Source organism: Sinohyriopsis cumingii, chromosome 18, assembly GCF_028554795.1.
Source record: "Sinohyriopsis cumingii isolate HCF-2022 chromosome 18, ASM2855479v2, whole genome shotgun sequence".
Classification (NCBI taxonomy): Eukaryota; Metazoa; Mollusca; class Bivalvia; order Unionida; family Unionidae; genus Sinohyriopsis; species Sinohyriopsis cumingii.
In genome coordinates, this window is record NC_142978.1 from 33,778,197 (window position 1) to 33,805,769 (window position 27,573).

The 27,573-nt window shown below is 38.6% G+C and overlaps 1 protein-coding gene across 1 annotated transcript; it reads left to right on the forward strand.

Moving 5' to 3' along the window:
- The first annotated feature begins 14,996 nt into the window (after positions 1–14,996).
- Positions 14,997–20,793, forward strand: LOC149776354 (dynein light chain 2, cytoplasmic). The gene is made up of 2 exons (XM_089942884.1): positions 14,997–15,111; positions 20,198–20,793. Exon 2 carries the CDS (start codon positions 20,203–20,205, stop codon positions 20,470–20,472), a length of 270 nt encoding a protein of 89 aa, XP_089799010.1. The 5' UTR covers positions 14,997–15,111; positions 20,198–20,202; the 3' UTR covers positions 20,473–20,793.
- Positions 20,794–27,573: the final 6,780 nt, after the last annotated feature.

Genomic DNA, 27,573 nt, shown 5'->3' on the forward strand with positions numbered 1-27,573 from the left:
AGAACTGATTCGTCAGAAATTGTTTCAGTGGTCAGACCTTGTTCAATACTTCCAGGCCCCCGATGATCCACGTGTTGATCATTTTGGTTACTTCGAGATTCACCTAGAGCAACGCATTGAGGAAGACGAGGTAAAGGATTACCAACATATTTTCCGTGGAATCTACTTAGCGGAAGAGGAAACTACTAATCGAAATCTGAAGTTCAGGTTACAGTATGCAAGATTTACATTTCCAACTGGAAAACGAACATCACTGGCTAGAAAGTACGTGTATTGCTTCCGAAACAAAGAGACTATAAAAACAGGCTGCTATGCCACGACTTATGTCGTATGTCATCCAACAGATTCCGTGGAAGGAACTCAATGACCATATTCAAACCGTGGATCATTACCATCGATTATAACAAGAACTGTATCCATTCAATTTGGGACGACAAGTGGTGTGTGTCTTAGTGACTTGTTTTTTGGGATTTCGTTTACCAGCCGATTCTTTGTGGACTCTTTACGATCAGTACTTACCACCTCCATGGCCTTAAATGGTCACGAAAAACTCCTTTTGCTCAAAGCCTTGCGTTTTCATCTGGATACTTCTCGACCTCAACAGGAAAAAAAGATTCGTCAACTTTTAGCTACCCAAGACGTGTATGACGATGTGTGTGTAGCTTGTGACTTACATCCCCATTGGACAGATGTCCGTGCCTGGAAAGAATGGGGTTTTGAGGCTTGGACCCAAGAAGTGGCCCAGTATGCACGAGAGTTGTTCAAGGAAAAAAGTTACTTTTCAACCCGTGTTAGTGACGGTGCCAGAAGAACCCGTCACCCAGGACAGGACTGTCGTGGACAGGCCTGAAAGACCCTTTCGGGAGGACACTTGTGTGACCTTACCCCCTACTATAGAACTGGTCAGAACATTACCCAAAACATGTTGTACAGACACTAGTGTTTATTCCACGTTCATTGTTATCATGTGCCTTTTATCCTTGTACTTAATCCTTTGGCTTTTATGTATTTTTGTCTTTCGTATTCATGTTTGAAAAAAAAAACATTCAATAAACGTGTTCTGAAAAAGTATATAAACTCTTGTCTTGTTTGTTTTCGTGTCACAAGTGACATTTCTCACACCATGGCTACCTCTGCTGTCTCTGCTCCCTTTTCCTCTAATGTCAAAGTCATCGACGAACACTTAGATCGTGCCAGTTGGGAGGCTTTGTATCTTCGCCATCCCTTTAACATGCTCATTGCTGGACCTAGCGGTTCTGGCAAAACCGAAATCGTCAAACGTTTGATCGAACATAAACATCATTTGATCGATCGACCCCCTCAACGGATCGTGTGGTGTTACAAAGAGTGGCAATCGGCGTACAGCCTCTTGCGAGAAAGTCAAGGCGATTCCATCGTGTTTGTGGAAGGCATTCCTAAAGAAGACGACGGCATCGTCTCTGACTCCCGTCAAACCCATTTGGTCATTTTCGACGACATGTTAGGAGAAGACGAAGAAGAAATTAAATTGTGGTTTACGCGCAAAGGGCATCACCGTAATGCCAGTGTCGTTTACATCACCCAAAATTTGTTTCAACAAAGTAAAGCCCGTCGCACCATCAGTCTCAATGCGCATTACGTGGTCTTGTTTAAAAGCCCTCGAGATAAATCGCAAGTGCAAGTCTTAGCCAAACAGTTAGGACCGCCTTGGCTGACTCAGGCGTACGACGATGCCACTCAAACGCCACACGCCTATTTACTCGTCGATTTGAAACCTACGACCCCCGAGGATTTGCGATTTCGTACCCACTTGTTTCACCACTGGTGCCAAGACGGAGGGCCTGTCCTGTACACGTCTCCGTCCTCGACTTCATTTCACTCCCCATCAAAAAATCTATAAAAACCTCAGACCCTTTTTCGTCTGTCTCACACAGTGTGAACATGACGTCCCTTCAGTCGCATCTTCCCGTCAAATTGATTCGTGCCTTGTATGGCATCAGTCGAGAAAAAAATCCACAAACACGAGCTCGTGTCTTAGAAGCTAGTCTCAAAGAAGTCTTACGATGGTTCACGGTGACAGCACGTCAAATACTCCAAGGAATCATTCAGATTCCTCATCAAACCCAACGCTTTTTCGATCGAAACAAAGTTGCTTTGGTCCAACTGGCCGATCCCCGCATCGATACTCAAACCAAAAAACAAATCATTTTGAAACCTGGAGGGAGCGGTACTCTAGGAGGGGTCATCATTCGCTCACTCTTAAGATGGGATCCTAATGCCCCCAAAGTTATCCCCAAGACAAAAGTCCAACGAAGCCCCAAGAAGAAAAAGAAAAAGACCAGGTCCCCAAGAAGAATAACTTCTCCAGTGGCAGGACCCTCCTCTTACCAGACACCACCCCGGAAAAAGAAAAGAAGCCCCCAGAAAAAGAAACAGAAAAAAAGTCCCCAGAAAAAGAAAAGTCCACAGAAGAAAACTAGTCGCAAGAGAGGCACTTCGGCCAGGACGCAACCTTACACTCGCAAACCACGACCTGCCACGGCGGTGACTGCGTCTCCGGCAGCCTCACGTTTGTCCACTTCTCCGTTGATGTCACCAGGAACTGAAGAGTACTTCGAGACGTTGATCACACCAAGAACTTCTCCGTTGATGACCCCCAAAAGAACTTCCCCAGTGGCAGGACCTTCCAATTTAGAGGCAGTGGCTGCTGCTCACAAAGTACCTTCTCCCAAAATCAAAGTCCATGAAAGATCGGGCATGTTACAAAGTTTACTGGATTTGTCCAAGCAAGAACTGGCTCGATTTAGTCCGTTACGTACCCCTGCACGACGTGTCATGCCTGTCCTCAAACTCATAAAACGTAAAGACAATCAGTGGCGACGCGTTCCAGTATAAAAAAGACCTGTAACCGAGTAGGGTATCAGTGTTTTTTTTTTTTTGGTGCTCCTGAAGACTCAAAGATGTCACCCTCCAGAAAACCCCAAGGAAAGAAAAGGAAAGGACTGCCACCACGTTTAGCCAAACATGGGGACATGTTATCTGTCCTGTCCAAAGCTTCTCCACCCCTACGAAAAAAACTCACTCAAACGGCCTCCAAAGAGGTCATCGATACCGTGTGCGAATGTTGTTTGAACGTTTTGAAAGGCACGATCCCTTTGTCCAAACACCAGAAACAATGCTTAGGCAAACATCGTCACGTTCTTCGGAAAATGGTTCGAAAGAAAATTCCCATTCGTCAAAAAAAGAAGATGTTGGTCCAACGTGGAGGCATTTTACCTCTCTTAATAGGCCCCATACTGAAAGGAGTCTTGGGAACCATGTTGGGAGGACTGGTGGGAGCAAGATAAAAAGACCCTCGGAAGACCCAAGATCTCAGAATTCACCCCTGACAACCCCATGGAAGGACGAAAACTAGCTTTAGTGCCTTACAAACGATGGATGGAATACCATCGGTGGCAAGAACAACGCACCCCGCATTTACCTCCCAATCCCCATTTGAGCGAGATGTCCCAGTTACAACACCAATTGCAATCCTTGATGGATCACCAAGATTTGTCCGAAACAGAAAAATCGCAAAAGTACGGTCAACTCTTGCAAAGACTGCAACTCTTTCACCAGAAAGCTTTAGACGAAACAGCTTTACCCACTCTGAAAGATTTTAAGACCTTGATGAAAAGTCCAGCACCATCATCATCATTACCACCACCACCACCACCACCACCACTACCATCCCCAAGGGTCACCAGAGATGCTACCCCACAAAGACCTGAGGAAGAAGAGACGCGCGAAGTGTTTCAAACACCGTCAGCAGCTCCCATTTCGAGTAAGATTGCAACATCCTTGTTGACCCCGTCCCCCACACCCCAACGAGAAGAAATGAAAGCTTGGGTTAAAAAGATGATGTCCACTCCTCCTTCGACAGAAGTGAAAAAGAAAGAAGGGAAACCAGAAGCGAAAAAAGAAAAGAAAACCAAAGCCATTCCATTGCCACCTCCACCACCACCACTACCTTCGACTTCTACTCCCGTAGCCCATCGGACACGTAAATCCGTTTCCAAACCACCCTTTCGACCCACCCAAAGTAGCATCACCGAAGAGTGGGTGACTTATTAACACACCAACACAAAATACAAAATGGAAAAAGTCTTAGCCAGCATTTACTACGATCCCTCGCATCCTGCAGGTTACGCAGGAGTTCAAAAATTGTATCGTGCTGCCAAAACGCGACTGAAAAGTCTCCGTTTACCTCAAGTGCAACGATGGTTACAAGAACAAGCTACCTACACTTTACACAAACCCATTCGACGCAAGTTTGCCAGAAGTCGCACCCGAGTGGAAGGCATCGATCATCAATGGCAAGCCGATTTAGCCGATGTCTCTCATTTGGCCAGCTACAATCGTGGCTACAAATATTTGTTTTGTGTCATCGACGTCTTTTCCAAATTTGCCTGGGTCGTGCCCTTGACTTCCAAATCGAGCAACGAGTTAGTGCGAGCCCTGCAACGGGTGTTGAAACAAAGCGGTCGTCACCCTCTTCGATGGCAAACGGACAAAGGCACCGAATTTCTGAACCAAGCTTTCCAAAAAGAATTAAAGAAACGTGACATTCATTTTTTTACCACCGAGAATCCCGAAACCAAAGCCAGCATCGTGGAACGTTTTCAACGCACATTGAAAGAACGCATGTGGAAATATTTTACGCATCACCACACTCTGAAGTACATCGACATCTTACCGCACCTGGTGCAAGCGCACAACCAATCTTACCATCGAAGCATCGGACGTGCCCCGCAAGACGTGACTCCCGACAACGAAGTGCTGGTGTTTGAGCGTCTGTTCGGTACGTCCCCGACGAGGGCTGTCCCCAAGAAAAGTGGAGAGTTGGCCGTAGGAGACTGGGTACGCATTGGCAAAACCAAACGCACTTTCGACAAAGGTTACTTACCTAACTGGACGACCGAACTGTTTCGCGTCACTGTACGAGTGCATGGCCGTCATCCTGCCGTCTATAAATTGGAAGACATGAACGGAGAAGTACTCAAAGGAACGTTTTATTTGCCCGAGTTACAACGTGTCACCAAAAAAGAAGACGACGTGTACGACATCGAAAGCATTCTCGAACGCAGAACCCGTAAAGTGGGCAAACGACGTGTCAAAGAAGTCAAAGTACGTTGGAAAGGATATCCACCCAGTTTCGATTCTTGGATCGACGCTTCGCAAGTCATCAACTATAAAAAGAAGAAGTGACCATCATGCCCTTTCACACATCTGACGCAGCTACGTCGACCACTCCTTCTTCACCCAGTTCTTCTGTGCAAGATTTACAAAAACAACCCTTGTGGGTGTGGTGTGGAGAACGTGTGCCTAAAACGCAAATCGTCTTTTTCTGCCAAATCTTCGTGGTGTATTGTGTCATCGGGGCAGCCATTGCCAATTTGAGTTTGCAACAAGGAGACAAACAATTGTGGACCATTTTTATTGAGCAGTTGCATCGGTTACCTGCTTCCCAATCCCTCCCTGAAATTCTCCTCGAACGGGAACCACGGGAACCTTGTGTCCAGTGCCAGTGTCAGTCACCACTCCAACCATAATCAGGACCCCATTTTAGACGGAGACACGCCTCTGACGTCCACTAACCCCTCGGACAGCCACAGAACTCTGGAATTATGAGTCACCAAAACCAATTTTACTTAACCTTACCCAGTGACAGTTCCATGGAGGTGTTTCCCAATAACACGTTGTGCTGTTACACGGCCAAATGACCTCAAGCCATCCCCTTAGATCACGAAGCCCATTGGGAAGTGGCTTTAGTGGAAATGATTCACCCGACCCAAGTCCTCAATGTCCTTCCCAATCAAAATAAATTTGATGTGCAAGTTTATGACGAACAAATACAACAGTGGATGGATACCCATAGCAAATATAACCAGAAAAACCCTAACAAAGAAAATCCAAAGTGGACCGACTATCACTTGTTCATTCCCCCAGGTTTTTATTTTAGTGGTCAACATTTGGTCAACACCATAGCCACCAGGTTTAATGGCGTGTTTGGGGAAGCTTTTAAGAATGTCAAGAACAAAACTGTCACCCTGGAATACCACAAAACAGCTCGTCGCTTCCTGATGAAATTTCCTGAGGGGGATAAAATCATGGGTTTCTATTTTTATGATGAATTGTTTGACATGTTGGGCTGTAACATGGAGATGAGGAAGAAAGTAGAACAACAAAAAAAAAACCCGAATTATCAGTCATTTACAACAACGAGTCTTTTGGCCAGTATTTTCATACCCCGGTAGAACTGAACCAAGGACTGAATTTGATGTTTGTGTATTCCGATGTGGTGGAATACAACGTGGTGGGACACACCTCCGTACCGTTACTGCGTGTCATTCCTTTCAAAGTGGATTCTGCCACAAACGCTGACGAGGAAGGTGGAAACACTTACCACGTCCACCGCGAATTTGTCCATCCTCACTATTTGCCCGTCAGCAAGTCGTATTTGGACACGGTCAACATTACTACAAAAGGAGATTTGGGACAAAATATTTCATTCACCAAAGGAAAAGTCACGGTGAAACTCCATTTTCGAAAACGGTTCTCTCACGATTCGTAAGTAAGTCATGTATCCAGTGTACCGAGGGGTTGCTCGACAGCGAGGACACCGTTTAGGAGATATGTTAAAATCGGCCTTTCGTTCGGTGGCCCCGGTGTTGAAACCGATGGTGACACGCGGATTGCACGCCTTGAAAGATGCGGCACTGACGCAAGGCAAAGAATTTCTCCAAAATGTCATCATCGACAAACAAAACCCTAAAGAAGCCTTCATGAGGGCAGGCAAAAATGTCTTGCTGCAAACGGGTAAAGACATTTTAGGCCGACGAGACACACCTATAAATGCCCTGCACGCTACCGAGTCAAGCATTCAGCAAGGACAAGGCAGAAAGAGACGACGAAGAAAACACCCTTTCACCAGACTTCAAGCGAGAAAGGCCAAGAAAAGAAGAACCGTTCGAGACTTAGACGTTTTCGATTATTGAGAAAGAGACAAAAAAATGATGCACCGAGAGTCTTGCGCTTGTTCCAAGACGGAACTGGATCTGTTTGCCATGCCCCCCACGATGATGACGATGCAAGAATCCCAGTGGGTGGAATTTCATCCCGTCTCCTCTTTGACGGATTCCGCTCCCATTGAGTTTGAAATCAAAGGACAGCCCGAAGATTACATCGATCTGAATAGCAGTTACTTGTACTTGAAAGTGAAAGTGATCGAACCAGCCAACGACCTAGACAATAATGATGCAGTAGCTCCCGTCAACAATTTCATGCATTCCTTGTTTAGCGAGGTGGACTTGTACTTGAATAACAAACTAGTCAGCAGCAGCATGGATACTTACCCTTACCGAGCCTACCTGGAGAATCTCTTAACGTATGGAATAAACGCCAAGAACACTCATCTAGATGCTTGCGTGGTATGGAAACCTGACCCAGCGACTAAGTTCAACACTATTGTACTTGCTGCGGATGCTTCACATTCAAAGGGATTTGTAGATCGACGAGCGAAAATTGCACTAAGTCGTAGTTTAGAACTGATGGATCGCTTGCATTTGGACATGTGGTTAGAGGAAAAGTATTTGTTGAACGGGGTGGATATCCGCCTGAGACTAAATCGCAGTAGTGCTGCTTTCCATTTGATGGCTGCAGAAAATTCCGTTTACAAAACCGTCATCCAAGAAGCCAGACTTTACGTGCGTCGTGTGGAAGTGTTGCCTAAAGTGGGAAACGACATCAGTCAGACATTGAGCAGAACAACCGCCAAGTATCCGATCCGACGTGTGGAAGTGAAAACGTTCACCATTCCTGCTGGACAGCGATCCATGATCCAAGATCATCTGTTCCAAGGACAGTTACCCAAACGTTTGATTGTTGGTATCGTCAAGAATTCAGCTTTCAATGGTGCCTACCACGAAAATCCTTTTGAGTTTAAGCATTACAATGTGTCCAAGATCGAAGTCAGTCGCGACGGCAAGACCTTGTGTACCCGACCTTTCGAGCCTAACTTTGCCCAGAAGAATTACTTGAGATCGTACTTGTCCCTGTACGAAGCTACCGGTCAGTTAGGGACCAACACCAGTCACGGCATTACGTACGACGATTATGAAGGAGGCTACGCTTTGTGGGCTTTCGATTTCACTCCAGACCAAGGCAGCGACGAGGGACATTTCCACCCTATAAAATCCGGCCAGATTCGTGTGGAAATTCAGTTTGCAGAAGCTTTACGCGCAGAAAACACAGTGAACGTCATCCTGTATGCAGAATTCGATAATACGATAGAAATTAACAGTTTGAGAGAAGTCATTCTAGATTACTAGAAGCCATGGAAGACTGTTATCCCTCTTTACCTAGTGGAGAAACTTTGGACATGGAATGTGAAGAGACCGTGGAAAAAGAAGAAGTGATCATGATGAAGTCCCGATGGCCAGAACAAGAAGCCCATTTAGTCTCCTGTTTTGCCAAACACTTGGTCGACAAAATGACGGAATTGATCAAGAAAAATTGCTATGGATGTCAAAACGATCATCCCAGTCAAATTCAACACGATAAATGCCTGATGTTAAGTCAAGAAGAAAAATTGGACGAGTATCTGGACGAAGCTTGGAGTCTCATCTCAAACAAAGACGTGTTGCACCAGTGGTATAAAGACTTGCGTGAACATTCTTGTCCACCATTAACCACTCAAGAGATCCATCGTATCGAAGCTCTCCTGAATCAGAGTGAGGAAACAGAACGAATAACCGTTTATTCGTCAGACATTTTCAAGCAAAAAGTCAGGATCGAATTGATGACTTATTATTATCTGTGAAGAAAAAAACACAAAACAATGGATACCTGGGAACTTTATTACCTTTTGAACCACAGTTCGTATACGGCTTCTTGGAATCCTGTCGTCTGTGCTAAAGATGAACTCCCTCATCGCAAACCTAAAGACCATCAAGCTTACGTGATCAACACGGATGACAGTCATCTCCCAGGAACCCACTGGGTAGCCGTCTACTTTCCTCAAGAAGGATGTGTGGAATATTTCGATTCGTACGGATTGCCCCCTTTGGAAGACGATATCATCGACTTTATGAGAAGAAATGCTCAAACCACCCGATTCAATAATGTGAAATTACAAGGCACAGATTCCTTGGTGTGTGGACAATATTGTGTGTATTTTCTGCATCATCGCAGCCTGGGCTATTCCTTAGAACATTTAGTGACTCATTTCGATCCTCGTTCTTCTGCTAGAAATGATGTGAAAGTAGATCGATGGTTTTGTGACCATTATGCTTATCTTTTGTCTCAAGCTAGGAAACGTAGTGTCCATCAATGGCCTAATGATTTCCAACAGTGGAAATCACAATTTCATTCACAACGTTGTCAGCCCTGTTTAAAGTAGATTGTCCATTGAGAAAAAAATGTTAGTGATTAGAAAAAATTGTTTGATGTTATAGTGTTGGATTATTGTTTAAACTATGTTAGAGTTGTTGTTGGTTAGTGTTACGTGATTTTTGAATAAAAATGTTGTGTTTTGAAAAAAATGCCTTTGTGGTTTGTTTAGCTATAAGAATGTTGAATTGATGCTCTTTCATTTCTTACTATCCCTCTCATGACACTCACTGAAACGTTGCGACTCGAAAACCGTGTGGGGGGATGTTTTCCTTCACGTCCGCGCTTTGATTTTAAGAACCGGGGTTGTTTCCAGTCTAACCATCCATTGTCGACTCATCCTCCTAAGAAGATGTGTTCCAAACTAGCTAAGCTCAACGAAGCCTACGTGAATTTGCATAGGGTCAGACACAGTCTGATACCGAAGCCAGAAGAAATAGAGAATGTGAGAATGTTAAAAATCACTGAAGACCTGATAGAAGAACTCTTCAGAGAAGAAATGAACAGGGAAAAAGAAGAATGGACAGAGAAGTAAAGACTTCAGAGACAGCAGCAACAGCAGCAGCAACAACAACCTGAAGCTGACAGAGGCTTTGTCGATTGCCGTATCGACACCAAAGAGTTCTTCTTCTCTTTCCGAAGATGCAGACCTATCGCCAGAAAGTCTATCCTCAGAGGACATCGCATTCTTAGAAACTAAAAAAGAATGCCATAACAAACAAAAAAAAAAACAGCCCTTTTCAGGGCTACCCCAATACTCTAGAAAAGAAATAACGATCGATTTGCCAATGTGTATAGGTAGAGTAGTGTGAATATAAACACTAACTCTTTATTTAAAAATGTGAGGGTATGTGTTTGTGTATAGGATTGTGTGTTTGTGTGTTAGTAAGTGATAAAGTAGGTTGGTGCGGATAGTAGATTAAAATTATGTCTTTTTTGGTGTTTGAGGTGTATATTTGGGGTTAGATTGGATTGCTTTGCTTATGTGGATAGTCTATTGAAGTGATTTATAAAAAAATTTAAAATAGTGATGGGTAGCATAAAAAGTGAGTGAGTGTTTCTTTTAGGTCCGCGCGTTGTTGTTGTTGTTTTTTGGTCATGATCTAGGTAAGATGAATTTTATGTTTTTAGGGGATGTTTTCCTTCACGTCCGCGCTTTCAGTATAAATTGAAACTCGTTCGGCAGTCCAGCTACCCTTGTTGATTGATCAACACCAAAAATGAACACGAGACTGGAGAAACTGTTGGAACTTCATGTGCATCTGGAATATGCCAGGCGCATATTAAATGAACTGGCCGCGGAAGCCATTGTCGAGGAGGGAAGGATAAGAGAGGAGGAAAGAAGAAACAAAGAAGAGGAGGAGAAAAGATATAAAGAAGAAGAAGAGGAAAGAAGATACAAAGAGGAGGAGAGAAGATACAAAGAAGAGGAGGAGGAAAAGGAGAGAAGAAAAAATTTCAGAATCCCAGAGAGCGAAAATTGGGATTCTGAAGCGACATATCCTGCCTCTGCTCTCTCCCCCCAAAAGGTAAAAAGTAACTGGGGGATAAGATGTGTATGCGGCGCCAGGCCTGGAAGGTGCCACCATTAACCAGGTGTCCATGAAGTTCCAAACAAAACAGCCCTTTTCAGGGCTACCCAATACTCTAGAAAAGAAATAACGATCGATTTGCCAATGTGTGTAGGTAGAGTAGTGTGAATATAAACACTAACTCTTTATTAATAGTGGAAGTGTATGTGTTTGTGTGTTTGTGTTTGTAAATGATGAAGTAAGTTTGTGTGAATAGTAGATTATGGGTTTATTTATTGATTCTTAGCGTATGTAGAGAGTATAGTTGTGGTTATATTATATGAAATGAGAAAGTAGGGGGATGTTTTCCTTCACGTACGCGCGATGTTCGGTCATGATCTAGGTAAGATCAATTTTATGTTATTAGGGGATGTTTTCCTTCACGTCCGCGCTTTCACTATAAGAACCCACAGTGTTCGTTGTTCAAACCATTCTGCAAAGAATAAAAAGAAGATGGCGTCAAACCAAATGGACAAAATACAAACCTTGCAAGACGTTTAAGACAACTTAGGAATAATGGAACAGATGCTAATAAGACTCGTTGAAGACCATTATTCCTATAGTCCCCATCGTGTAAAGATGGAAATTATTAACTTAAGAAAAGCAAAGGACAAGATTAGTGATGTCATGAAAGAGATAAAGGAGGAGAAGGAGGATGAAGAGGAAAGAATAAGAATACGCAAATGGAACGCAAAAATTGAAAAAGAAGAAGAAAATGAAAAGAGGAAGAAAGAAGAGGAGGAAGAGAAGAAGAAAGAAGAGGAGGAGAAGAAAAAAAAGAAAGGGAAGAAGAGTGTAGGAGATAAAATAAGAACTTGGTGAAGAAAAAGAAGAAATTAGATGAAGAAAACCCAAAGGCCTTTTTCAGGGCCAGCCATATTTCTCGAAAAGAGATAGCCTTTCCATTGCCTACCCCTTTTTTTTAAATTTAAATTTTTAAAAAAAAAAATCCCATATTCCATTCCCCTTGACGCTAGACAGTCCCACGATTTATTCCCATGTTCAATTCCCCTTGACGCTAGACAGTCCCAAGATTTATTCCCATGTTAAATTCCCCTTGCCGCTAGATTGTCCCACGATTTTTCTCCATGTTAATTTTCCATTGACGCTAGATTGTCCCAAAGGGTTCTGTAATGCTAATTTCCATTGACGCAAGGATATCCCCCTTCACTACTAACACCACAACATAGATCAACTGGATATATATTGTTTCAAAAATATAGATACCTACCATAACAAAGAAAAACAGTGCAATATGAAATAATTTTTTATTACTTTTTATACATTATTACATATATTATAACGTTCAAATAAAAAATCGTTATATCGATTATTATAATAATCTTTAACTTCCACTAGAATATCAAACTGACCTATTAATACTTGCATTTTCATCTTCAATTAATTTTGTGATTATTTTATTCACTTAGTTTAAATTTTCTAGACTGCAATAGTATCTTGTTGGTTTCTCGCCTTCTTCTGCCAATTTTACCCTGGATCTAATTCCTCGACGCTTTTCCTTTTGCATACTTTCAAGGTCTTTTGTTTTGGACTACAATATTTCTAAATTATAAGGTCCCGTGAACTTTATTCTAGCGTATACACATGCTGCATATGTTCATTTTCCTGCTTTAATTTAAATTTCGTTTTACATGAAATAATGAATCTGGTTTGGTAAATCTTTGATTTTAATTCAATATGTTGACAATATTTCCTCCATTGTCGAAAGAAACATATTGTAATTGTTTTCTCTTCATGTAGAATTTTATTTCATCAGTATATTTTTATCAACAAGTAAATTGTTTTCAAATATCCACAAACCTTTACATCTTAAAATAAATTATTTGAATTTAAATGCAATATTATCATGGAGTGGCCAGGCATAAAACTTGGTTCAACTGTCACTTTTCTTACGTTTGGCATAAGAGATTCAGACAGAAGAGATAAATTCAACCTAGCTTGTTTTAAAGAACGTTTTCTTTTCCATGTATATCTCTTTAATTATGCATTTAATGCTCTTTATGGATCAACAAGACTAAAAGTTTCTTTATTACTTAACAAATGTATTCCTAGCATTAGGGTTATTTATATTTTTTATAATTATATGAATCTAATTCTGAATCTAGAACCAGGTTCAAGTCCCCACATATAATAGTAGACTAATTTTCATATTCATATATATATTACATCATTTATATTATTTTACAATTCTGGACAATCATAATTTGTCCATATACATTATTTAACGAGAATTTCCGTTTCACTAGTTTTTTATCTAATGCAAACAGGTAACTATCAGGGGTATTTTTACATTTTTTTTTATATCATACTCAAAGTTATTGTTGAATAGAATACAACCTCCTTAAAAGCTTGACCTTAACATTCGGAAGTAAGATCCCTATTGCCTAATATATGACACTTTATCTCTTCCCTAATATATGCAACTTTATATATTCACTAATATATGAAACTTTATATATTCCCTAATATATGAAACTTTACCTATTCCCTAATATATGACACTTTACCTCTTCCCTAATATATGACACTTTATCTATTCCCTAATATATGACACTTTATCTCTTCCCTAATATATGCAACTTTATATATTCCCTAATATATGAAACTTTATATATTCCCTAATATATGACACTTTACCTATTCCCTAATATATGACACTTTATCTATTCCCTAATATATGACACTTTACCTGTTCCCTAATATATGAAACTTTACCTATTCCCTAATATATGAAACTTTACCTATTCCCTAATATATGAAACTTTATCTATTCCCTAATATATGAAACTTTATCTATTCCCTAATATATGACACTTTATCTATTCCCTAATATATGACACTTTACCTATTCCCTAATATATGACACTTTATCTATTCCCTAATATATGACACTTTATCTATTCCCTAATATATGACACTTTACCTATTCCCTAATATATGACACTTTATCTATTCCCTAGTATATGAAACTTTATCTATTCCTTAATATATGAAACTTTATATATTCCCTAATATAGTAAACTTTATCTATTCCCTAGTATATGACACTTTATCTATTCCCTAATATATGAAACTTCATCTCTGTAAAACTTGTATCTTATCAGCAGTACATATGACACTGTTTTCTTTAAAGATAATCAAAAGCATCCTTACATTTTTCAGAATCTCCAAGTCCTCAACATTTGGCAGACAATATTTCTATGTTTAATTATTGTCAATATAAAAGTATAAATTCCTCACATCTGAAATGCACCGCGTTTTGTGATCAACCGAAAAAGTGGTGATGAATACCACATACGGGTTAAGACAAAAGCACATATCGATTAACAAAACATCAGTGATTTGATGTATTCCAGGGAAATATCCACCCTGAACTCTATAGACTAGAAAATAAACTATAGTATTCAAAACAGATTCAGTTGTATGAAACTAATTTTGTAAATCAACCTTGCATCTGATGATGGCAAAAGCAAAAATCAAAGAAAATAACAACAACAAAAAATAGAGGTACACGTTAGATGTTAGATTGTATATACATACATTGTTATCTGTTCATTAGATATTTTAATAGCCCAAATGACCTACAATCTCCTCAGCTCATATTGCTTCCGATCTTATTACAGAATTGTAATCTGTACATTTACCCTAACTCTGCATTTAGTTCTTGTACACAAATATCTTTATATCGTTGTTAAGAAATTCTCATAGAAGCACCGATGGATAAATGTTAAAATTGAAGAAGAAAAGTTTTATCTGTGATTTTAAATAATGTCCAAATTCTCACTCTCCATTGTACCACCGTCGAAGCAAATGGAAATGGGAGCTAAATATTTTACTGAGTGAAAGAAGACAAACAGGATATTGTTTAGTTGACACAAAATTTGCTTCTTACAAGAAGGTGAAGGTGAAGGTAACAGACATATGAAGTTTGATAGAAGCTACTGTAGAAGGGAAAATATTAGCTAATCAAAAGCATGTAAAAGACCAATTGACTTTAGAATGAATAAGCTCTGTTGCCAAGCCTAAACGACGTTTCTATCACTGCCGTAATAGTTACCGAAAAGACAGCTTGCTGTTTGTTATCGATTGGGGAAAAAAACAAGACTTAAAGGTAATATTTTTAATTAGTCTATACGATATGTTTTGTTTTATTTATTTTAAAGATGGTTGTTCATCACTGTTTACAATCGGGTTTATCGTCTCTATCATTCTACTGGTCTCCCAATGTCATAATGATGCATAATGTGATAATTCGCGGAAAGGGGTTACCGCCCATAGGGGTTCGTTACAAAGAAAATTTGGATTATCCATCCTTGAGTCAAAAGATGGGGGTTCTAACCTGTAACAGTATAACAAAAAGGTTCGTTACAAAGAAAATTTGGCGTATCCGTCCTTGAATCAAATGGTTGGGGGTTCTAACCTGTAACAATATAACAATGTTATATTTACAGGTTAGAACCCCAGTCCCTTGATTCAAGGACGGATACTCCAGATTTTTTTTTGTAACGAACCCCTGTGTTACCGCTGGAGGAAATGTTTTGCCTTGATTTCTTAAATCATGTTATGTTGATCTGTTCTTGGAAAATACTTTGGCAATTTCGGTGTAGGCAGCAAGCAAAAAGAAGGACAAATATACAACAAATTGATATATATGCGCTATGTTCAGTATTTTTATACAAATGGTGTTATATCACAGTAGTCCTACAATGTAAGACATAGCACATGGTTTGTTTTAGTGCTCTGTCTTACTATCCAAATAACGGCCTTGTATAGCATGTTCCGATGTCGTTGACATCGGAATAAGTAATAAAAGTTTCATGAAAATCTTGCACACATGGCAGCCTTTATCGACACTCTTCCACTAATTTATGTGTAATTAATATGCTTACTGTGCCGTCTTTATCCTGGCGAAATGAAAATATGATACTAGCAAATGGATGCATTTTCACGTTGGCATACATATAAATTTGTTGCAATGCGACGGTAGTTGAGATATGCCGAATTATGTTTAAGTAGGTTCATGTGGGGGATATGTTTCTTGAACGAAACGAACCGTTGCTTACAGTTCCTATAAGCATAATATATTTTTATTCGTTTCGTTAAAGAATAATATTTCGTCTTAACCCGATTTCAGCATTCCAGGCTTTCACTGCTTTCCAGCCAACTGAAATGTAGGCCAACAAAACTTGAAAACAGGTCCATTTCTTTTGTGAGAATTTGAATTTATTAGAGAAAAGACTTCAGAGGAAGTAAAGTCTGACTAAAACAATATGACTTTACTTTGTAGAAAAGTGTCGTTATTTTAGTTGTCAATTGTGTGAAATATTCTTGAAAAGTTGACTTTCAAAACCGTGTTATTTGACATCGAAACACGCTACACAGCACCATTTGTTAGACTGTAAGATCTTGACGCCCACAACATAAATATCAGCATCAAGGTCTTACATGTAGGACTGATATCACAGGTGCTCATACCGGGTGACAATTACATCAGATTACCCTCCTGTTCTAACATAAGACCATGGTTATTATACTATCTTCATATAGTATTAGCAACATTTTAAGATGTTTGCATAATTCATTGTTGTACAGACATCATTTGTGGTGCTGTACAATGTGTTTGGTCACAAGTTTCAATTATGCTTCTCTGGCATGCAATATTGTCACCACATTGCACTGGGACACATTATGAATGTCAGTGAATATGTAACAGTATAATAGTTTTCTATCCATTGACCCAATCCTCTTTATTTGTTAACTTACAGCTCCTGTGCTAGGTCGATAATAAAAAAAGCCCCACACCTGTAATGATACAGACTGAAATTTAGGGGCTGATCTCGCCTATTCATTGAAACATACGATATTTGCAGACACTTTCAACTGCACACACATAGGTTTACATTTTATAGTCTTACAGGTATTACTCAAGGCTGTTGAGTTACCATTGTGTGAGGGGTTCTTTTGGTGATATGTACATAAAAAGGGTTAAATCCTGTGTTTGACAACTTGTAAATCCACAAGGACTAGTACAACCCTATATTCTGTGGCCAATTTGAATTTTTGTGTTAGATATGCTGTTACCAAATACAAGGGTCTAAACTCTACACAGGTATGTTCCAGAAAGACTTGGATGCAGCATCATTGCACATTTTAATTAGCAGGTGACATCTTACCACAAATCGCCCATCACTATCAATACAGATTTGTTTTTGTTTTTATTTATCGGACTACACCTGTGCTACTTGAATGTTATCGCTATGATACTCATCCTGAACAAAAAGTATTAGGCCTACTGTGACATAAGGTGTTAACCACATGACCTTGCATGGAAATGGAACTACTTAGGCATATAGGAATGAGAGACAGTGTCCATCTTGATATGGCTGCAACTCCTGAATGGTTGTTATTATTGAGGGTTAAATGCTGTCTTTCAGCATTCAATAGGCTGTACATGGCAGCAAGAACAATTGTTGAAGGAAGAATGAAGATCCTGCAGAAAAAAAAACATTAAGAAACACCAACCCACAAGAAGCACCTGGCAGGTTGGTTTGTGTACCAGCACTGGCTGAGACAGAGACTTGAACCCATGCAGACAGGTGATATGGCAGTGATCACTAAAGGCGAGCACTTCAGACGAATTGGCCAGTGGGTAACCCCTCTCCTGAATAGAAAGTAATATTAAATGATGTAGGAAACCTGCCATTAGGATTGAATAGAATTTGGTTAAACAATATTGGTGGCACTCCAGTTTTGTGTTTTGCATAGGGGTAGACTTTTAAAAAGAAGAATACCCCAGGATTTCCCCTGGTTATACTAGCTATTTAGAAAAAGGGTTTGTACATCATGGGTATTGTTAAAAGAACTTTTAATTCCCTTTACATTGGTGTACAAGTAATTTGGGTTATGGAGTATACAGCTTGGTCTTACTTCAGATGTTCAACTATAAAAATTTTTGCTTCCTTTGGTCATTTTAACTTTATGGACTTGAGAGGCAAATTGTAGAAAAAGAGCCAATAATGGTGTGTTTGTTTTTTATTTTGTTAACTCATTGCAATTTCAGGAGCTGGTATTGTCTGATCTGACAATATTCATTTTCCCTATTTTAACAACTTCTAAAGATGGTGTACTTTAGACTGTTGTTGTAGGGTTTAATGCTATGTTTCAGCACACAATAGACAATACATGGCGGCCAGTATCAGTGGTGGAGGAAAACCCTGGAAAGAACCACCAACCCACGAGAAGCTACTGGCAAGCTTTCTCACATACCCACATTAGCAGAATCCGAGACTTGAACCCATGCAGACAGAGGTGAGATGGCAGTGAACCATAATGGAGAGCGCTTTAGACCACTCGGCCACTCGGGGCCCCTATTTTAGACTGAATCAGACTGATATTTTCTGGACATGGAAGCAGTCATATTGGTTTAACTGTGTGCATAGATCATGTACAATTTCCATAACTACAATATCAAAAGAAATTTTGGCACACAGTATATGAAAGTAACTTTTAGGTATGCCAACATTCTATCCATTGTTCATGTTGCAAATGCAAACCATTTCACCTTGCACTTGTCACTTTCCTACAAGTTCATAATATCTGTAGAGTGCTTTCATTTGTATCAATGAACCAACATTTCTTTTGACTAAATATACCTTCATGATGATTTTGTTGTGTACTTTAGTCTGAGAAAATGGTGCCAATGTAATGACCAATATGGCCACCATGGCAGTCAGCTTGAAAATCTTGTGTTCTAAACAGGATGTCAGTTTTAACAAGACTTCTTATGGTGTTTAGCTGGTTCTTGAAGAAAAACTGTTCCTCTGACCTTCATAATATGGCCTCATTGGTGGCCATGTTGAAAATCTTGTCCCTGCTTCTGTACTGATTGTTGTAACGATCTAAGGTTTTCACCAGGACTTGATATTTAATTGGTCCTGATGACAAAATCATGCCAAACTGGCCGCCAATATATAAGCCATATTTAAAACTTTAATCTTTTCCTCCTAAATATAAGGTCCTGGGTTTTCAGTAGACGATGTCTTGTGAGTCTAATTGATGCTAAATGAAAATGATGCCAGTCTGGCATCCAAAATGGCTACCATGACAAATATGTTGAAAATCTTGTAACTACTCCTCCAGAAGGGATGCCCATATTGACACGGATTTATATCAAACATCTTATAATATGTAGTTGTTCATGAATGAAAGTGGTGCCAAATCATAAATCTGTTTAGGCTGCCATTGTTCGTTTTCTTTAAATTGCCATTAATGCTTCTCCTGAGTGGATGGTCACATTATCATGTTTCACCTAAAACCTAATGATGTTTAGTTAATCTCAGACAAAAACTGTGCCATTATATCTAACATGATCTCTATTTTGGCCAGTTTGAAAATCTTATAAGAAACTGTTGGCAGTCACAAAGACAATTGGTTTTATCATGGATGCCTAGAAATTTTTCCAAGTAAGTCGAGTGTTGGTCCTTTCGAAGGAATCTTGTTTAACAGTTTCCTTCATAAACCTGCACCTAGTCTTTGCAGTTGAATAACAAATACCAGATAATAAGATGAAACTTTATTAATCTTTTCTGACAAGATTTTTTAAGAATTATTTCATTTTTTCAGTGTAGATGAGCTTAAATTTTTTCAACAAATTGTAGTGTCAGTTCTTGTTAATTAAGACTGGATTTGAGTTTTCTTTGCAGAATAGTCATTGAATGTTGTAATAATTGTAAAAACTGAGCAGATTAAATTGAGATCTATCACTAAAATGAAGGAAACCAATAAAAGGGTATATTGACAATGTGATTCAGCAATATCAGCTTCCATGCGGAAACATTGTTCACAAATAACTCTGACAGACCAAAAATTTAAACTAAAAATGAGCGGGATGGTAATTTCAAAGAACATCAAACTTTTATTGGTGCCTGTTCTATTGGAATTTTAATCAGATTGGTTTCCAACATTGCAGTTGTGACTAACACAAGCTTATGTCTTTTTAAAGCAGAAATTTTGAATGACCTTTAACTAAATATACAGAATTTCTGAAGAGCAGCAAGAAAACCTCACCCATTTGCCATGTTTATTTCATAGCACCAGTCTTTTGTGCTGATTGTGCCATAGGTAATGGACAGAAAATTAAGTGCTGCTTAAACCATTTCCAGTATGTTGCTGTTATAAGCTCTGTTATATCATTTTAGACAAGATGTCAGACAGGAAGGCCGTCATCAAGAATGCCGACATGGCCGAAGACATGCAGCAGGATGCTGTAGACTGTGCCACACAAGCTTTAGAGAAATACAACATTGAGAAGGACATTGCTGCCTACATCAAGAAAGAGTTCGACAAGAAGTACAACCCAACATGGCACTGCATTGTGGGACGCAACTTTGGAAGCTACGTCACCCACGAGACCAAGCATTTCATCTACTTCTATCTTGGACAAGTTGCTATCTTGCTGTTCAAATCTGGATAAACCTGTTGCTTACATCATGGACTTCAGTCATGTAACGGGACAAAATGTCAGCATCTGATGGCTGATAATGTGATATAGTGACTCGATCTTGGTTAAGAACAGTTTTTCTTCCGCTGATGATGGTGCATTTGAATTTTTTCTTGCTTTTTTGCTGATTTTTGCTCAGCAGTGATATAGAACAAATGGAAGATCTGAATGCCGTACTTGAGATTGCTTCCTCTTTAATTTCAGTACAGTGCATTTTTGTGCCATTAATGGACCACCTGTCCTTATACTTTTGTTATAATATTTAGAGTCAGATGGTCAAATGATTTTCTTTTTCAGTCACAAATGTTGTTACAAATATATTGTACCTAGTTTACTGAATATTTTTATTTATTTTATACATTTATTTAAAGAGACTGCAAATTAAAAATTAAAAACTTTTATGATTGCTCGTTGTTTTTGATGGCAAGTGTAACCTTTTTATTGCTTATGTTGCTTTTATCACCTCTCTTCTGCAAGGTAGAAACGTATTATTCTTGTGCACATTGATGAATCTATTGTGTGGAAACAACTACTGCAACAACCTATGGTTTGTACTGACATTTGGCAGACACTACAGACCTTCAATGAATTTGTGTGTAGTTCTGTTACTTGTAGGTCTTATTCATTGAGTGTATATACATGTAATTGCTTCAAAACTGGCTATTTCCATTCTTTACCCTGTACTAGTGGACTTTAGGCCTGGTGGTTTCCCATCTTCGCTAGCCAAGGTTCCGATAACCCTATCTACACCTCGGCAGATTGAAAAGCTTATATCAGTGCATTGTCCTATTGACATCTATTGGATTTTATGTGTTGCCTCCCTTAGTATGTAATGTCAATTAACCAATAGCATGGTGCATTGTACATCGGCTGAAAATGGTGGTGCAGTTGACCTAAACTGGATACTTTGTAAATTTAACATCGAAAGTATATGTACCAAGGGAAGCGAAAGGTACTTGCGCAAACACGAACCTGCACTGGAAAAGTGCTTATTTATCAGTCCATTCAAGTTTTATGCTCCCCTTGTCTCAATCACATAGAAACAGTGTTCAAATGAGAACAACTTAATTTTGATAGGATGCAGTGGCTTGCTGCCGCATCCAATGAAATTCACAGACCCGAAGCACAAAAATATCTGCTTGATATGTCAGGGTGTAGATAGGGTTTTCAGAACCTTGGCTAGAAAAGATGGTGGTTTAATTGTTGTAACTTCTACATCAGTATGCACAACGTACAAGCTGCTTATGGCCTATCGTATTTTGTGTCGATAGAGTCTGTACATAAAATCTGTATTTGTGCTTTTATTATTGGCAGAAAACATTTGTAGTGCCACATAGTTCCAATCAAGATCAATTCTGGCCAATGTGCACTTCTGATCTGCTTCACATTTTATAGTTGATGTCTTGTGAAGCAGTTGTCCAAGAATCAAAACTATTTGGATATCCTTTCCAATGCAGTTTCACTTATTGAAGCCAATGTTTGCCCACTTTACATGTTCTTTGATTGACATCATACATGTTTTATTTCTTAGTCACTCGTAATTCTGGCAAGTAAAAGTTCCATTTAACACTTCACCATTTAAAGATGGGTACCATGAACAATTTTGTACTGGGGTATACTGCAGTAATTCAGGACATGCCACGGTATGCCATAGTTAGGTCCAATAATTTAAAGTTCTGGAGCAAGGACTTGCTGAACAGAAAGATCTTGCTTTGATTTATAGCAAAATAACACTATTTTGTTATTTGAAGAAAAAATTATTTTCAGAGGAAGAATAAAACTATTTTGGCTCGAAAGAAAATCACAGGCCCACGCCCCCAAAAATTTACATGGTCAGTACTTTATAATAAATGAATATGCAGTCTGAATTGCTGTGTAATTTAATCTGTAAAATGCAATGATTAAGCTTCTACAAACTCACACTCAAACTCATTGTTCTACAATTAGAGAGCTTGTTGATAAAGATGGCAAGTGTTGACATTGAAGCTTACAATTTACTATCACTATTGATATCATCAGCAGGGAAACTATGGGATGCTAACACTCGGGTAAGAGATTTATTAGAGAGGACCAGTAAGCATAAAACACATTTACTCAACAAAAGTGAAAATATTTAGAAGACTTAAGAAATTATGTAAGATTCAGACAGAAAACAACTGCTCTCCAAAAATCTTAAAATGATTATTGGTCTTACAAAGGAATATGATCAAACATATTTAACAGCATCCACTTTGGTCACCATGCTGGCATACATGTTGAGTGGTTGATTGAAGGATCGTGTACGTACTTTTATTTTTGGTATTCAAAATTAGTGACAAATCCAGCTGTTTCTGTATATAAAAAAATCAATTATTTTATCATGAAAAAATGTAGACATGTCGGTTAACTTCATTAAATTCTTAACAAGATTACATGGGAATTTCCATAGTGACAGAAACTGCTTAAGTACAGGTACAGTGAACTGTACCGTACATAGTACATACCAGCAAAAAAAAGATATAGAGTATACCAGTAATACAAGTGTGCCACTTGTATCTTCCAATTTCTGGACAGGAGGATCACACACATATTGTCCAGTGACAAAACAATTTGGTTTTCCAGTAGGATAAATAACCTTGTCAAATGTATTTGACTTTTCCAATGTGAACCCAATCTCTAATCTTTAACACTTTTTTATTTTCTTGTGGTAGGTGGTTTTTCAAACAATACATCAAACACAAAACTTCATTTTCAGAGGTTATTTCTTTGGGTGCACATCCAATGGTGGTACAACTGAATGTAAGAAATGATGAGACATAACAATTCAAAACACTCACTGTTTCAGGATTTTCATTGGTAAAAAGATCATTGTCTCTTTTTCAGTTATTTTTGAAAAGCTTGGTGTAACAATTCGTTGCTTTTGCATCTTCATCATCATAGAGGATGCCGATGACTTTGAAACAAAGTCAGTTTTAAGACTTAGAGAAGCTAAAATTGTTTAAGAAATCAATGGCGCTACACAAGCTGCGTTTGTAAACATGTCAATGACACAAAAAAATATTTGTAAAATTGATTGTATGCTACAGATACATATAAGCTTATAAAGGTTTGAAAATGCATGGAAACTGGAATGGCTTGAACACAAAATCAGTGAGAATATAGTTCGCTGATTTGTAAGAAATGTGAACATCAGACTAGTATTTTGTGATCTTTGCCACACAGATTTGAACTACAATTGCAGCTAGAGTGCAGATGGATTTTATCTAAAAGTATTTTTCCCCTTGCATTGTGTAATATGTTAGCTAAATCTATTTTCCACTTGTGCCAGCTTTGAAGGCTTCAATAAACCTAGAAACCATACTGTATTATTCAATGTAAGATATCTTTATATTAATATTTATACAAAGACCCTCAGATATCTTAAATGTATGTCCTTGTAAACTAAATATGTGTCAAAAAATTCAATCCTTAAAATACATTCATTGTAACACTTTCTATTATTTCTCCTCCCTAAACTGATACATTTTAACATTATATATTCACTCTCTATACTAATTCTCCTACCCTAAACTGATATATTTTCACATTATATTCACTCTCTATACGGATACGGGAGGTCGCAGATTCAAAACCCGGCCGAGTCATACCAAAGACTTAAGAAAATGGTATTAACAGCTGCCTCGCTTAGCGTTCAGCATTAAGAGGTTAGTGTTAGGATTGGTCAGCCTGGTGTCAGGATAATATGACTGGGTGGGACATCATGCTACATGTCTGCGGCATGATGCCCCAGTGCTAGATATCACGATAAACCACCACATTGCAGACATGGTAGCGATATGACTGAAAAATTGTTTAAGCTACATTACAAATCCGAATCACACACACATCCTCTCTACTAATTCTCCTCCCCCTTACTGATACATTTTGATATTGTTGCTAAATCTGTTGTAAATCATATATGCTATTAGCATTGGTCATTATGTAAGCTTTTATTTCAAAAAATATAACTTAAATGTTTAACCTTTTGCACAGTGTCTTTGTTACTTTTATGTACATGATGAACATTATATTCCCCATCAAAAATACTAAAATAAATCTATAAATATTATTAATGCGGGTCGTAACATATACCAGCGTATTTTGAGTATCAGGAAAGACAACTCTGTCAAGCTGACAATTTTTTTTATATATCTCAAACATTTTGACATGAACATTCACGCTCACACTCACTTCGGTACAGTCAGAACTGTTACAACACTGAGTGGCGTGGTTTTTTTTTTTTCTTTCTTCAAACTAGTGAATTTGAGTTTATAAAATAAAACGTGTTGAGTAATGAGAAATATGTAAATTACTTTGCATTGGGACATAGAGATGAATATGTACATAACTTGTAAATATGTTTGTTACATGTCCAATTGTTATGTATTAAATGGATAATGCTTAGGCCAAAACACAGGTCCTAGAGAACGTGTATGTAATCGATTAAATGTTTTGTACCCATACAAGATAATTTTCTTTTCGGAGTCTACTCTTTATGTGAATCCTTCTTTGAAGTAGCTGTCTTTTTCTGTGCCTTTCTATCTTCTGTGACTTGGAAAGTTGACATCCCTCCAATTCAAAACCTACCACGAAAGAGAAAAGTTGCAAGAAGAAAAAAACAGTTGGTATCATCAAGAGTGCTAGAGACGGTACTGTTCCGCTAGGACACCTATGTACTCCTGAAAACCACGCTACTAGGCAACGATGTCTCCTTCACTAAGTCACTTCTACTGTATCGTTGACGACGATGCCTACCAACCCTGATTTAACACCCGTGTTTCTTCATTTGATATTTTTTTTAAATTACTAAACTCATTTTTTTTATTTTAAATAAATACCCTTATTAGACAGAAGCGACGACGAATCCTCCTGCTCTTACCACTGTTGCTGCACATACAAAGGTGATCTTTCCCAAGACCAAAGTATCAGAGAGAACAAGTTAGTTTTGAAGTTTAGTGGATGTATCTAAATAAAAAATGGCAAGCCCCTATGTTCCACTTCTGCTTGTGATAATAACTTGTGATACTTCAGTTTTTCCAAAGTGGAAGCTTACAAACCGTAAAACATTATATGATTTTAGCTTTTGACATTTGCACAGCCTCTTTGCTTTATGTGTCACAAGAAAATATCTATCATATTTTTACCATTTTCAAAAGCACGCACACACTTGAAGCTTTAATAGAAATCTGAATTTCTTTTATTTGTGGATATCCCACAGACTCGTCCCAGCATACAGAACTGGTTAAGAACGTTAGGAATATCCCCTCAATTTTTCAGAAATATCAAAGCTTTTATGTGTATTTTCCCTATTCCACCCTTTATTAGTGTTTAGGTACGTTCCAAAAAAGAAACAGAAACAATATTGACAAAAATTAATTTTGAATTAAGGTTTCTCTCTCTTTATACATTTTTTAAAAAGTTGTTGGTACATGGCAGATTACATCCACATACCTACTAAAAGTGAGAGGCATATCTACACATGCCATTGCTTTTCTTAAATTCGGTTTTGTTCGTTAGTCATCGTTAATTTTTAATTTTATTTTTTATGCATTTTCTTTTTGATAGAAGATTTAAGACTTTTTATTGTTGCAACGGTATTTATGTTGTTTAGTCTGTTACTGAAATTATCTATAGCAAAATGCTTAAGTTCGTTCTGTTTTCTTATTTCAAGACCTACAACAGGATACCACGTTCGTCTTGAAAGAGGATTGAAACTCTTAAGTTACACGGATGTGAAGGAAAACACCCCCTTTGTTACTACATTTAGCTGTCGTTTTGTTCATTCTAATCATGCTTGCCGTATATATTTGAGTTTCAGAGGTCATACTTCTTCTTAAGTAAATACATGTATCAATATACAGACAGCTTGGGTCATCATCTTTAATGTTCACTGTACTTTCGCTTCTTTACTTCATACAAACCCCAAATTCACTAGTTTAAAGAAAGGAAGAAAACAAAAAAAAAACAAACAACCACAACAACAAAACATGCCACTTACTACTATAACACTTCTTACTCTACCGATGTGAGTGATTGTGCGTGTTTATGTCAAAATGTTTAAGTGAGATTTTAAAAAAATTGTCAGCTTGAAAACGCGAACCAAATACTGTGACCGCTCAGTATTTGATGTGGTAAGAAGAAATGGTACAATACACAACAGAGGAATTGTAAGCTCACATTCCAGTTTGTCTGCACTGCAATGTTAACAACGCAAGAGCGTAGACAGCATTTTGCCACACTGCCTTTGAACAAAACAATGCATCACCCGTAGTAGTAAAGGGGGTCACATTACGTACAATGGGAATTAGCATTACAGGGACCCCTGGGTCACTTTACGTACAAGGGAAATTTAACATGGCGAAAAATCGTGGGTCACTTTACGTACAAGGGGAATTTAACATGGGAATAAATCGTGGGTCACTTTACGTACAAGGGGAATTGAACATGGGAATAAATCGTGGGTCACTTTACGTACAAGGGGAATTGAACATGGGAATAAATCGTGGGTCACTTTACGTACAAGGGGAATTTAACATGGGGAATAGAGTTTCGGCTTGTTTAGGGACAAGGGGAATTGAACATGGGATTTTTTTTTTTAAAAAAAAAAAAAAGGGGTAGGCAATGGAAAGGCTATCTCTTTTCGAGAAATATGGCTGGCCCTGAAAAGGGCCTTTGGGTTTATGTTAATGTATTCATTAACATAAAGGGCAACGCATTGGTCTTCTTCTTGTCCTTAGGCTGCGTCTCACTGTTGGCCCGTAAATCAGCACTCTTTTCAGGCATCCTTGTCTTTCAACGTAGATCCTACGTATCCACAGACTGGTGTTTGTCCTGTGGACAACGGTCCACTTGGATCGGACATACATGAGCATGTCCGTCCTGAACATCATGGAAGACACAAGCGTAGAAGATTGCACATCGGTCCACATCTTGAAGCGACGAGAACAGGTGAATCAATGCAGTGAACTGCGCTTATTTATAGGTAGAGGCAGGATTAAAACGGATTGAGTTCATTCACCAATCCGAACACGCGTTACAAAATTCAGTCAGCCCGCA